Source organism: Pectinophora gossypiella, chromosome 2 (assembly GCF_024362695.1).
Source record: "Pectinophora gossypiella chromosome 2, ilPecGoss1.1, whole genome shotgun sequence".
Taxonomy (NCBI): Eukaryota; Metazoa; Arthropoda; class Insecta; order Lepidoptera; family Gelechiidae; genus Pectinophora; species Pectinophora gossypiella.
The window spans coordinates 12,764,779-12,778,833 of NC_065405.1; the positions used below are offsets into that span (position 1 = coordinate 12,764,779).

Here is a 14,055-nt window from a genome sequence, read left to right on the forward strand (position 1 = left end):
TAGACATAGAAATATAGTTATTTTGGTTTGTCAGTGTTTTCAAGACCGCGAGGCGTGTGGGGCGGGCAACCATAGTTCAAACACAAAAGTAGGTATGCCTTCTACTTACCTACCCTCCTCAAAAATGATTTGGTACCGTAAGCGAAAGGGCGTTTTCACGCTACATCCGATTCTTATCCAATATGAGTTCGATTCGGACGGATAGTAGCAAAGTTGCTTAGAGATATCGGATGGCAAAAGTATTTCGCGAGCTACAATAAAAAAAAATAGTACTGTAGCCACTTTGAAACCGTCATCAGTCCGTCATATGACTGACTCGGATCGGATTAATATCCGATCTTAGTGGGAAAACGCCCTAAGCTTGTGAAATCCGATTGGTAAACAACGTACAGCTGCAACATGAATTCCAGAGGTTTTCGAATTATGCGCCTAATAGTATATCGGCGACTTTCTTCTATGTAACTGTAATATAAAAAGGTATGAATGTTTTGGCACGTGGCCAAAATCGTAACTAACACCGCATTCTATGAAAACGTCACACTTAACCATCGTTATAAATTGAAAATGTATAGAGATGGTACACACCAGCGCCCTCCCGCCAATGTCATCCACGCGCCAAAAGATCCATCACGGTCTACACACACCCCGCAGAAATACAGCCAGTGACATTATTGTGTATACGAACTTTTCGCTACTACTACAACGCTTAATAAGCTCTATAAATCGATGAATGTTTGAAAAAAAGGTTCACTTTTACTTATTTTACTTAACATAATTCTGTACTCAGGAATAACCGAATGACAGAAATTAAATTCAAAGAGTTATCTCAAACGTAAAATAATTGTAAAAATTGAATGACACGAAAGATCGTTATTCATAAACGGAGTTTTACAAATGAAAGTCACTAATACAATTGACCGCTAAGTTCCATACAAAATGGTATAAAAAATTTATTATTGCACCGAATATATTCACACATTATATGCACATGTTTTGTACCATAGTTCGTATATAAAGTTGCTCGCTCAGTCATTTCAAATCATCCATACTGCAAACCGCTCATCTACCTCGACAATTATATTAAAGCTATAGAATATTTTCTCTACTGAGGCGATTTATGAAGCGATTTACATATGCACGGTCGCGAACATATTGCTTGTTGTAGTAGGTACCATATGTTTCTACTATGTGTTACATTACTTTCTAGTCGTAAACTGTATTCGGAAAATGTGAAAAACTACCTTGCAACTAAAAGCCAAATGAGACATACCGGCAATACAAATCTCGTATCACTTCTCCTCCATCACTTAAATAGTCTATGATTGGCCAACAAATAATGTTTCCTTCCATCATAACGACAAAATATACTCTTATCAGAACTTATTACCACTCTCAGTGATATAACACGCATTAGTTAGCTACTGGATTGGAATTATCACTTCGGGCTGCGTTTGCACGAAACTACAAGTAAATAAACATGAGTTATCAATAACACTAAATACACAAACATGCGTGATATGGAATATAAAAATATGTTGGCCTTTTTTTGCTGTTTTTATCCTGAAACATCTTTTTATGGAATACAATTGCTTCAGTTAAATTCGTATATGCATGTCAGTCATAAATGGGTGAATACGCGTATATTGTACGGAGCCATACGAAAGAGGAGTAGGCGTATGAATGCAGCCCCGTTGCGAAAAACCCGATCAACGACGGGACTTATTTTTTTTACTTCTCCTTTTTTGTATACTCGACGGCCCGTGTATCGGTACATAATTTTCCTTAGCGAGGAGGCCTATACCCAACAGTAGGTGGATACAGGCTGAATACATAGATAGATAGAAATGATTTGTCAACTCCCCTTTCTTATTGCCCCATTGTCCGCGTATATTATAGTAAGGTATAGTCTGCAATATTTGGCGATTTTTTTTGTGTATTATCTGTTTGAGCATGACCTGGTGAGCTTAGCTGAGATCCTCGCCGCTGAGCAAGAACACCCTGAACGAAGACTCGTCCACTGCAGAGTCTGTGTACATCAGCTCCTCCTGAAATATAGCACATTTGTTAACACATACACATTTTCTAACACTAAAGCTGTTTGTTCATACTTTAAATGCGTTATCGAACGAATTCGCGCAAACAATCGCAACCTACCAAGTACTATGACAACGCGCACACCACGCGTGGTTGGTCGTTATTGATCAGTGTTCGTAAGTATACGCACGAGTCGGATTCATATGAAAACGCACCAAACCAAAGCACGAAAGTATACGCATAAGTCAGATTCGTATAAAACGCACCAAACCGGCATAAACAGTTTATAACTTTTACTAACACTTATGACGTAGCGTAAGATAATCTTAGGAAAAAATAATGAATTTGACTGTAATATCGCGTTGTACAAGGTACCTGCATGAGGTCGATGGTGGGGTGGGCGTCCATCAGCCCGAGCCCGTGGTCGGCGGGCGGCGCCAGCAGCGCCCCTGCCTCCACGCCCGCCATTTGTCTACAACAAGCGAATTATATAATGTATTCTTTATTTGACACAAAAAAAACACAAAACATGGATTTATATTCACATAGCCATATTTGTGGGATTAATTTGGATCCTTTCGACATACACCAAGTATAATTATAACTAGTTTTATTTAGCTGATATTTATATTTAAGCAGCAGTAAATTCAAATTTTAATAAAGGGCGAACGTTTTTAACTAAAAAGTGACATAATAATATGTAGAGAGGTGGGTAAGCGGCTAAGGGAGCATGGTGGCGACTCCCGGTCCGGGCATTACTTAGCGCAGCATATTTCCCTCGCCATCCAACGGGGCAACGCTGCGAGCGTGATGGGCACATTCGGTCGAGAGGTGATAAAAGAGAGCATCTTTAATTGAGCTTTTTAATTTAGTTTTAGTAGTATAGTTTTAATTAGTCTCTAAGTTCTTTTATTGTTCATAACATTATAATACATAATAAAAAATTTAATTTAATTTAAAAAAAAACTATATCATATACACTATTTTTTAAATATATTGCTTCTCTTTATTTGGTCAGAATAGTAATGGGTGTAATATAAAAATTTAAAATTAAATTTATTAGTATTGACATAAGACAATTTTTATTTTATAAATTACAAAAAGTCAAATAATCCAACTTAAAATTACTTAACCTAGAACCCACTCCGTGTCAAACCCGGCCCAAAAGTGCCCATGACACTAGCAGCGTTACCGCGCTGGATTGCCACGGACAACCTCTGAGCCAAGTAAGACCCGGAGCGGGGGTCAAAGCCCTGCTCTCTAAGGCGACGGCCCACGTCCTTAACGAATTGCTTCGCCTCCTCCCCCCAGCAACCACACGTCTCCACCGCAAATGGCACAAAAATGTAGCCCCCCTGTAGCAAGGAGTACTTTGCATGCTTTAAATTACTTATTACTGAATAATGTTATGAAAATTGTTATGTATTTTAGAAATTATGCTATTTTATTGTTATACTAAACTAATATTATGCCCATTTACGTTATGCCAAGTCTGTTGTGCGGATTTATATTATGAAGAGCACCTAAGTTATGCCAATTAAGGTCAACCTCATAATAATTTACGCGGTACTCACTCGCTATCTTCATTGTTCAGTACATTTCCATGAAGGAAGAGATCGCTCCTGATCGTGTATATGTTGCTCTCCGAACCCTCTGACAGCTCCACCTGTACAATATTGACAATATGAGCAGTCGGAAGAATGAAAATTGATCTCAGTACTAATTATTACGTTAAGGTTAGTTTCCATAAAAGTGGAGCGGGGCGGAGACGAGCTGAAATATGCGGGAGTCGATCAATCTCGCTCACTCACTGTGATTGGTTAATTCTATACGTCTCTGCTATGCACCGGATCGCGCCGATACGCTTCTGTGGAAGGATCTTTACCCCTCCAGCTACTTTGAGAAATAGTTTCGCAACCAGTTGATAAAATAGAAACAATTATCTAAGTACTATAAAAAACAAACCTAAACGTAATCGGGGACGTAATACTGCAATGTCTTGCACGTCAGCAGAGAAAAAAGATTAATAATACTACGTATAGAACGGATCACCCCTCTGGGTCTTTATTAAATTTTATAATTTTTAAATGGCCGTACGCTGCACACCGTCAGAATGAGATTTTTGTATGGTGTCTGGGGTGTGACATCAAGCCAGGTCCCGTGCGGCGCACGTGGACGCGGCCTCGTACCACAGCTCCTCTTTGCGTAGCACATCCCCGCTTTAGCTTCGTCAGGGCTTTTCAGTACTATAACAAGACAAACCTGGACATCTTCATCGGGCACGTAATGCTGCACTGTGTCTACGTCAGGCAAAGAGCCGCGCGGCCCCAGCGGCCACGTGCAGTGGGTGCGCGCCGCGTGCCACAGCTCCGCGACACACGGCTCCGCGACACACGGCTCCGCGACACACGGCCCCGCGACACACGGCTCCGCGACACACGGCCCCGCGACACACGACTCCGCGCGAACCGTCCGTGAGGCGGAGGCAGATTCGCCCATCGCTGCTTCTACCTCTGTTAACGTCTCCGAGTCTAATGCTGACGAGTCTAAGTTCACCTACAAAGTAATTTGGTTATTCGTTTATAAGAATTAATTATAACATATATTTTTTTGTAGTAATTTGTGTAAAACAATAAATAGAACCGTATGTACTTTCCTAACGACCAAAAGCGCGAGTGCGTCGCATTTTAAGCATCAATCCTTCATAATTAATTACAAAAACCTAAAAAAATCTAGTTCATGAACCAAAAATTTGTCCGTTCACGTCTGACTAATTGCTTATTAGATTTCGAAAGCTTAGTATCTGGTTCACCTCGTCCTTCCACAAGGACAGCAAAACTACATATTAAAAGATTTCTTACTCACCATGAAAGTTTCCTCCTGTCGGGTATCGGGCAGAGCCACGGCGCTGGGCGTCATAGGACCAACCTCATCGAGAGTCACGTCGGGTAGAGGATAATCCCGATGATGTACCTTCTTCATATGAACCCTCAATGCTTCCACGTTGGTGAACTTACGTTGGCAACCTGGAATGAAGGATACGATTATATCACGTGACAATTTAGACGGCTTTAAAATTTCTATTTATACCAAAACCTACCCCATCGTATAAAATCTTTCCAGAATGATCGCGAGAAGCATAATCACATTTTTAGATACGCACAAATTATCCTTTAGATGTTTACCGTCATGCATTCCCACCTTGTATGCGAATGAGCAGACGCTCATTCGATCATATATACACTCAATCCCGAGCGATGATTAGACTTCTCCTACTGATCTTTGCTTGTCTCCTTACCGCTTTGCTTTGCCAAGCAGAGATGTACTAACTAAGCGGAGAAGATTTTAATATAATAACGAGATTCTATTGATTATTTAAAACATATCTCTTCCCTGCATTAAGATTCCGCGCATTGGTGGAGTAACGGCCATAAATGTGGCTGCGGTAGTCACCTTGTAGATCGCAGGCGTGCTTGGTGTGGTGGTAGCGGGCGCAGTGATCCCGCAGGTGCTCGCGGCGGCGGAAGGCGCGGCCGCAGGCGCCGCACGCGTGACGCCGCTCGCCCGTGTGCCTCCGCGCGTGCCGCAGCAGCTTGCTGGCCGTGCGGAACGACCAACCGCAGTTCTACATAAATGAATAGCTGTCTTAGTCAAGATACATACATTATATACCATAAGGAACTGTACACTCATTGTCTATTCGCAACAATGGATAGATAACAAATATTATGTACGCGTGTAGTGTGTGATATAGTAGCGGTAACTCACGGGATAGCGGCAGGGGTAGGGCTTGTCGCCGGTGTGCGCGCGCATGTGCTCGCGCAGGCGGCAGGGCTGCGGGAAGGCGCGGCCGCAGCCGGGCCAGGCGCAGGCCAGCGCGGCCGCGCGGCCCGCGTGCGATCGCGCGTGCGCCCGCAGCCCCGACGCCCAGAAGAAGCGACGCCCGCATTCCATGCAGCTGACATTTATTTATACATGTATTCAAATTGTAACAATATGATAACATTCCAGAGATTTTTTTATTACAATTACAAAATTATAACTTACATATATGTAGCATCTTCAGGACTATGGTCTTCGTTCAAATGCTTCACTAGCTCTTCCTTAGACACACATAATGTTCCACAAGGTTCTTCGATACCCCCATTTATTGTTTTTTTTACAGGACATTCTAATGCAGTCCGCTTTACCACTTTGGGACCCTTATCATGTATGACCTTGTGCTTATTCAGTTTTTGTTCACTTCTAAACTTCTTGTTACAATCTGGAGCGTCACACTGTAGATAAAAAGAGTTAATAAAAGACATTTAAGTTATATTTATATTATTTTTTGATTCGGAAGGTACAAGTTTAAACTAATTTCTTTAACCAACCTACACTGATGCAGCTCAGGAAAATATGCAGCGCCCTTCCAATAGAATAGACATGCTTGGATTCAGAAGTCGAAAATACAAGAACTTTTAAAAAATAAAGAATAAATTCTACCTTAAAATTCATGGTACTGTTAGCTAAATATTCTAAAGTGAGGTTTGGCACAGGTGTTGAATTCACCGTCCCTATGTGTTCTTGAGAAGACACTGAAGACATTGGAACTGCATCGGTGACTGAATGAGCAGCCAACCGTAAACTTCCTAGCTGAGATCCATCAACTGAAATACATCAAAGTTTATAAGTGCAGTTTGTAGAAAGACTAAATCAAAATAGCTTTGACTTATATCACTTACTATCCTCTATGATAATTTCTTGAGCATTATCAATAAAATCAAGGCACCGCTCTTGCTTCATCATATCATTTATTTCATTTTCAATGTTGATTTGTGTTATATTCTGCAAAACAGTTGGTAGAAAAATTATAACCAAATCACCAATGTGCATTTTATTTCATATTAAAAATATACTTCAATTATACATCTTTACCTGATCTTCTATACTAGTATTTAAGAATGATTCAATAGTTATTGTAGTTTGAGAAATACCTTCTTCTTTAGTATCTGTAATTATAAAATATTTGATTTAAATTATAAACAATTTACCTGTATATTAACACCCAAAATACATAGAAATACTTACTGTTGATTAACACATCTCTCCCTGTTACAAAGCTTGTTCGATCATCAACATTTGTGTTAATTTCATAAAGTTCACTTATACTACATTCATTTTTATTTTCTAATAATAACCTCTGTACTGGTTTTTTAGTAGGACTTGGCTTACATTTTACTTTTGTCAGGTTTTCAAGCTGCAACTTTGGTTCCAGGGATAAAGTAGTATTGACTAGTGACTTCCCACTGGGAGATTCATGAGTAACAGCTATGTTTGGTCTCGTAGGACCATTTGGTCTTTTCCTTAAAATATTAGGTTTTTGAAACCTCTTTTTGCTATTGTTCTCATGTGCAACAAACATTGTCCTCATGCTTTCCAAATACCTGGCCTGAAATAAAAAACTGTATTTAACATTTCTTTCTACAATAAAAAGGCATATTATAAAAAAATGATTTTGAAGTGATAGATAACACAAATAAGGAAGCAAATGTAACACGCAAATATTTGGATATGAAATAATACCAAAGGTGGCTGAGCTTAGCATTTACTTTGATCATTTATAAGACTTGCAATTGCAACAAAGGCGGAGACAATAAAAACCAAACAACAATAAATTCACAATGACAATAACCTCAAACATTTAACTTTCAACAAATCAATCACAGTTTATTTTTCATAATGCCTACTGATACATCAATACACATTTCGTTTACTTAAATTTCAAATTTCCATTACTAAATCGAAAAGTTTTACATTTTTTAAGAATCAAAAATTATTTTCCTTCGAAAGAAAAGCCTTCGAATGACATTTGATTTGACGTTTGGTTTTGGTTGGAAATATCTTTTTTATATTGTTTTTTTTGGTGGGAAACGGGAACGGGACAGTTGCTTTCTTCATTGAATAATCTAAATAATTAATACGAAGTGGTGTTTTGTGGTTAATGATCGCATTAAGTTAGTCGGAAGACATTCGCGAGTGTTATTATATTGGAGTATTCAATAAACAAAGTGTATCTGCCTATTTTCGCTTCGTGCCAGGAAGCCGCTTCATAACTCAACAGTTTATGCGGACTTTTGAGTTAATTCGTTTGGGGTTCGGAGTAGGAGTCTACTCCGAGGGTGGGGGCTTAGGTTTCATCATCATCATTCATCACCTTTCACCATTTCATTAATTATCAAGAAAAAAAAATACGCCAGACATGGTTGTATGGGCATAGTTTCCTTTGCCTTACCCTTCGGGGAAAACCAAACCAAAAAAAAATATATCTTTCATCGTTAGTGTTGGTGATATTTTATTTAGGCACAGCCAGGAGTGCCTAAAATATCCGAATCCGTAACAAAAGTAAGTAACTTTCTTAGGTAAAAAGCAAATAAAGAATATTAGATAATGAAGTGCTTCAATTATAAAGTTATGTAATATTTAGCTTTTCATTTCAGAATTTCCTTGGAATACGATTTTTTTGTAGTTGACGTACGATCATGCCTTTTTTTCATCTGGCAGCCCTGCGACGTAGGTACTTTTTCATGTGAGCTAAACATTTCGCTGGTTGGTTTCGTAGGTTAGCTTAGCTGATGGAAAAATATAAACAAGTTTTAGAAATGAAAAAATATTTTGTAGTGCAGAATATTGCGAATTAAAGTGAAATACTTGTGTATTACCACAATAATTATGGATTTGGACGACATTACAGCTGGTTTTGACGATGTTACTGATCCAACATGCATGGAGATGCTCATGATATATTTGGAGCAGCTGGAACAAGACGATGAAAATTTCATGGAGGTATGATAATACTGTCTTATGATAAATATTTCTTAAGTGCCCCTTTCCTTCTCTTACCTGCATCTTTATATTCTTACGTGTTGTTGCAGTTATTATTAGAGAAAGTTGGCGAAATTCCTATAACATGGTATCAACCCTGGTATCAAGAACCAATCTGTCTCACTCGCCCTTTAAATCACAATCAAGAATCTAAATCTGAAAAGTTTCGAACTGATAGTTTTACTAAGATGGAAAAGGAACATATAGAAAAAAAATGGAAAAGTCTTAGAAAGGTTTGTAGTGTTTCATACTTATAATATATATTTTGTTAAAGCATTTTTACTGTTATTGATAATAATGCCTTTTTGATTAGAAATTTAATCTGCCAGATACACCAATTTGCTTGGCTCGCTGGCGTAATAGAAATAAATGTCGAAACCCAGTAACTCCAGAGGAGCAAGTCAGGCATTTTGTTATTGCATATCTAGCTAGAGGGCTGGAGAGAAACTTGTACCAAGTATATCAGTTCTATTTATCACACTATGGAGCTCCAGTGAGAGGACCATTCTCTGAAAATGAAGAAAAGATCATTGAAGTAGTTTTCCAACACAAACCTAGTAAAGCAGTGTGTTACTTATCAAGAATACTGGGCCGGGAACCAAGAGGAATCCACAGAAGATTACAAATTCTTAATAAAGGTGAATATTTATTTTACATAAGTTACATTTTGAAAAAATCTGTACTAAAAAATATTTGTATATTTTTTTTAATCGACTCTTGCTCTTTCAGGTGTTAAAGAAAATAAAGACAGGACATCAAAGTGGAATTTATCGCTAGCAACACAGTTGGTAAAATCACTAATGTGCCATTCTGAAAAATCCCTAGAAGATTTAAAATATGAAAGATTTGATAAGTCAATATGGCTTAAAGTTCAGGATGATCTGGGGAGAACCTATACATCTTTACAAAGATTTTGGTACACTTTCCTTCATGTTCAGTTGTTTGTGAAATATGACATAAAGCTGAAACAAGTGAGAAAAGTAGTGTTAAAAAAGTAAGTTTGAATCCTAAGGATGTTTTTGTTGCTCTACACCTGATCTGAGTCTCAGAATGATGGGTCTGAAGTGGTCTTAAAACAATTTGTAGGTAGCTTATGCACTTCATCACATATTTGTTATCTCATATCCCTTAAATAATTTTCTACTATATTTACTATACAGATTTTTTGGAATATTACTAACTCAACAATGTATACAAATTTTTAAAGCATAGGTACTGAATAGAACAGTTTTTGGTACAATTTTTTGATATACATTTTGCCTGGATTTATTACAATACATCCATCATTTTGACTCTCATGTATTTATATGATGGATAATTGAATATTTGTGAACAAATTCTTGTATGAAAATGATGCTTTATACTAAAATTATATTTAATTTCCAGAATAAGATCGCCATCTATTCAAGTGTGGACAGATATTCGATGGAAGGAATTGCTAAAACACTTTCCAGATGGCTTTACTCATATGTTTGTATATCATGCAACACAAAAGCTAGTGTCAAGTTACAAAAACTATAAAACAGCCCCTATTGAAGAAGTCATCCAGTATGGTTTGAATGAATTAAAAACAAAAGTATCAAAGAGTAAAAGACTTAAAACATTAACTATGAATAAAGAAGGAATGCTGGAAGTTATAGAATATGATAATGACATGCATAAAGAATAAAAAGTCACTTCAACTTTGACTATTACAAAAAATAGTTTACAGTGTGGTGTCACACAATGAGAGACTTTCCAGGCTACTTTATTCCCTAAAAACAAAAAACAATATAGATGGCGTTGTACAAATTTAACGTAATAATTACCCATTTTCTCATAGCCTGGGTAAATAATTATTCAAAAATATAATGTAATGGCAGAAACATGTATAAAAATAATTGTTGCTTGATATTTGCAATATGTTATCTAAAGAATTATGTTGCTACCTATATTGCTTCTCTTTATTTTGATCAGAATAATAATGGATGGAAGATGTGTTGTGCCTGGGTGTAATAATAAGGGTCATCTCATCATTTATACCCAAAAACAAAGATAAAAAGATTCATAAGTCTGTTACTGTTATCAATGAAATTAGAAGGTTAAACGAAGGCAACTCTGTATAGCGCTATCTATATATGTCTTCGGTAATGTTGCCTGGAAACTCCATCATTAACGTTAAGTTACGTATAAGTTAGTGTAACGTTAATTAGGATAACATTTTATATAGCGCATCTCTATTGTTCATTATTTTGCGGTTGGCGGCTTGCACGTACTCTGTGCGTGCGGTGATTGCTTCACACGCGCCGCTAACATGGCGGAGCAAAACGTCGTGTGTCCCTTATCTTGGCACTACCACCACAACGAATCAGGATACTGCCTACATAGAAAAAATTACGAATATTTGTCGCCAAATATCAGTATTTGTCGGTCTGCCGTTAAAAATTTACGAGCATTTTTTGGTGGCAGTGCCAGGATAAGCCATTCCCCAGCATCACCTTTTTTGTTACTAACGAAATGAAGGACATAACCAGGCTACATTCTCCAAAAGCAATATAGATGGCGTTGTACAGAGTGATAATTAGCTATTTCTCATTGCATGGGTACATAATTATTCAAAAATGTAATGGCAGTGGTATTTTAAATAAAAATTAAATTAAGATCAAAATAATAAATATCAATTTGAATCAGATAGGGTATAGAGTTATGTTGCTACCTATATGGTCGTAAGGCCCAAATGCCTTTTAAAATCCAAATCCCATTGTTTAACTATTGTGTCTGGAAATCCGGGCGTTACGAGGATATTGCTCTATATTTTGATCAGAATAATAATGGGTGGAAGATGTATTGCGCCTGGGTGTAATAACGAGGTTCATCCATCATTTATACCCAAAAACAAAGATAAAAGATGCATATGTGTCTGTTGTCCATGAAATTAGAAGGTTAAATGAAGGCAACTCTGTACAGCGCCATCTATGTTATTGTTTGAGAACGTAGCCTGGAAAGTCTCATTTGGCGTCAAATAATAGGTATTTAGCTATGAAATTGCCGTTCTGCAATACTGGCCATTTCAAATCAAAATATTTTTGTTTGGCTAAGAATTCTAACTTGTAATTATTTTTATTTTAAAAACATGGAATTCTTTTTCCAAAAATAGTCATTTGTTTATTGATTAGTGTTACATTTTCCTCGCATTTCAATATTTTTCGTCATCATGGATACGTTAAGTTTGAGTAATTATGGAATACAAGTATGAGTACCGTCGTGGCAGCAACGCGTCACAAGCGACACGCAACATTAACGACGTTTAAATTGGAAATGGAAAACTGGAAATTTCTACTTGAAAAATGAACCTCGCCATCGTCGAAGACTTTGGTCGACAGTGACGAATTAAAGGCGATTGTGGAAGCTGAAGATACACGATCTATGGCTGAATTAGCAGTAGCTTTCGACTTTAGCGTCAAAACAACATTGGTCTATTTGCGTCAAATGGGCAAGGTAAAAAAGCTTTACAATTGGGTGCACCGCGAACACAATGATTGCCAGCACCATGGTATACGCAGACCAGGTATGCTCAAAACTGACAGCTAGGATCTTTAAGGTTAGCCCAGCTGACGTCGTCCGACCCTGCGTTGCCATTTCGTAAAAAATTTACCACCTAAACAATGCCCGAAACGAAAACTTACCCCTAGAAAAGTGATGGTCACTGTTTGGGGGTCTAGCTCCGGTGTGATTCATCACAGCTTCTTACCAAACGGGGTGAGCGTTTCTGCAGATGTGTACTGTGAAGAACTGAACACAATGATGGAGAAGCTGGCACATCTCCAACCAGCATTGGTCAATCGCTCAATCTCATACTGCACAGCAAACGGTCTCCAAGTTGCAAGAACTAGGGGAGGCTCTCCGTCATCCGCCCTATTCACCAGATCTTGTGCCTACAACTACAACTTATTCCAGAATTTGAATAACTTCTTAGCGGGAAAAAAATTCAATACCCGAAAGGCAGTACAAAAAGCCTTTGAAGAATTTGTTGACTCCTGTCCAGCTGATTTCTTTAAGAAGGGCATCAATAAACTGCCACTGCGTTGCTAAAGTTGCATTGATTGCATGGGTGATTTGATTACTTCGATTAAATACAAATAAAAAAATCATGAAAAAAAATCTTTTACAAAACGGCAATTTCATAGGTAAAGACCTAATATCAATCTGATCAATAAATGAAAAGATATTCGACTTTTATTTTTATTTGCAATACTCCAGGATCCAATGAATGAATGAATGAAATATTTATCCATAATGAGGGACTTTCCAGGCTACGTTACCCAAAAATAATATAGATGACGCTGTCGAAATAAACGTGATAATTGTCTGTTATCCATGAAATTACAAGGAAGAAAACAAAGGAAAAGTCTTTACAGCGCAGTAAATGTTAACATTGTATAAATTCTAGGTACCTACCTTCTTACCATTTTATATTTTTCAAATTATTTTAAGCAAAGCCTTATGGGCTTATTATATGGGTATTCTAATATTGTTTGTTCAAAATGGGCAAACTATTGCTGCCTATTATGTTTTATTTAAGATCTTTCAGGATTATTGTACTGTTTGCGATACAATAAAAAATATTATGATTGTAAATAACTCCGAATGAACGTCGAAATAACACACCGACAACTCGCCCCTTTTCACATTTTTCTTTTAACAAACAAGTACTTAAATAATCTTCGCTCGACCCCCATTTGACATTATGGACACGTTACCCTTGCCGTCACTGAAAAAATAACGACCACCGTGGTCCAGTGGTTGAGCGTTGGGCTCACGATCCGGAGGTCCCAGGTTCGAATCCCGGTGGAGACATATCACAAAAATCACTTTGTGATCCCTAGTTTGGTTAGGACATTACAGGGTGATCACCTGATTGTCCAAAAAGTAAGATGATCAGTGCTTCGGAAGGCACGATAAGCCGTTGGTCCCGGTCACTACCACTATTATAATAGTTTATCCAATATCAATATTCTTTTTTTTTTATTCGTTTGGCATTACATTTCACAAATATCTTCCCTAACACAACTTCTGCTTTAGTTTGCATGCGTCATGCTTCTTCTCTTCACATCGTGTGGGTTGTGAGGTGGAATACCAACGTCATGCTAAATTCACACACACTGGTACGTGTTTCCT

The 14,055-nt window shown here is 37.7% G+C and overlaps 2 protein-coding genes across 2 annotated transcripts; one reads left to right on the forward strand and one right to left on the reverse strand.

Annotated features, from left to right (window-relative positions):
- Positions 1-1,233: 1,233 nt before the first annotated feature.
- Positions 1,234-7,902, reverse strand: LOC126374792 (zinc finger protein 175-like). Its single transcript, XM_050021514.1, has 13 exons — positions 7,709-7,902; positions 7,105-7,465; positions 6,952-7,025; positions 6,759-6,861; positions 6,520-6,683; positions 6,082-6,311; positions 5,803-5,992; positions 5,488-5,659; positions 4,900-5,060; positions 4,297-4,590; positions 3,609-3,700; positions 2,410-2,506; positions 1,234-2,045 (listed from the first exon to the last, which is right to left on the reverse strand). The coding sequence occupies exons 1-13, from the start codon at positions 7,715-7,717 to the stop codon at positions 1,965-1,967; spliced, it is 2,028 nt and encodes a 675-aa protein (XP_049877471.1). The 5' UTR covers positions 7,718-7,902; the 3' UTR covers positions 1,234-1,964.
- Positions 7,903-8,353: 451 nt separating this feature from the next.
- LOC126374817 (uncharacterized) lies at positions 8,354-13,525 on the forward strand. The gene is made up of 7 exons (XM_050021544.1): positions 8,354-8,418; positions 8,514-8,586; positions 8,768-8,859; positions 8,949-9,131; positions 9,212-9,536; positions 9,628-9,892; positions 10,285-13,525. The coding sequence occupies exons 2-7, from the start codon at positions 8,556-8,558 to the stop codon at positions 10,565-10,567; spliced, it is 1,179 nt and encodes a 392-aa protein (XP_049877501.1). The 5' UTR covers positions 8,354-8,418; positions 8,514-8,555; the 3' UTR covers positions 10,568-13,525.
- Positions 13,526-14,055: the final 530 nt, after the last annotated feature.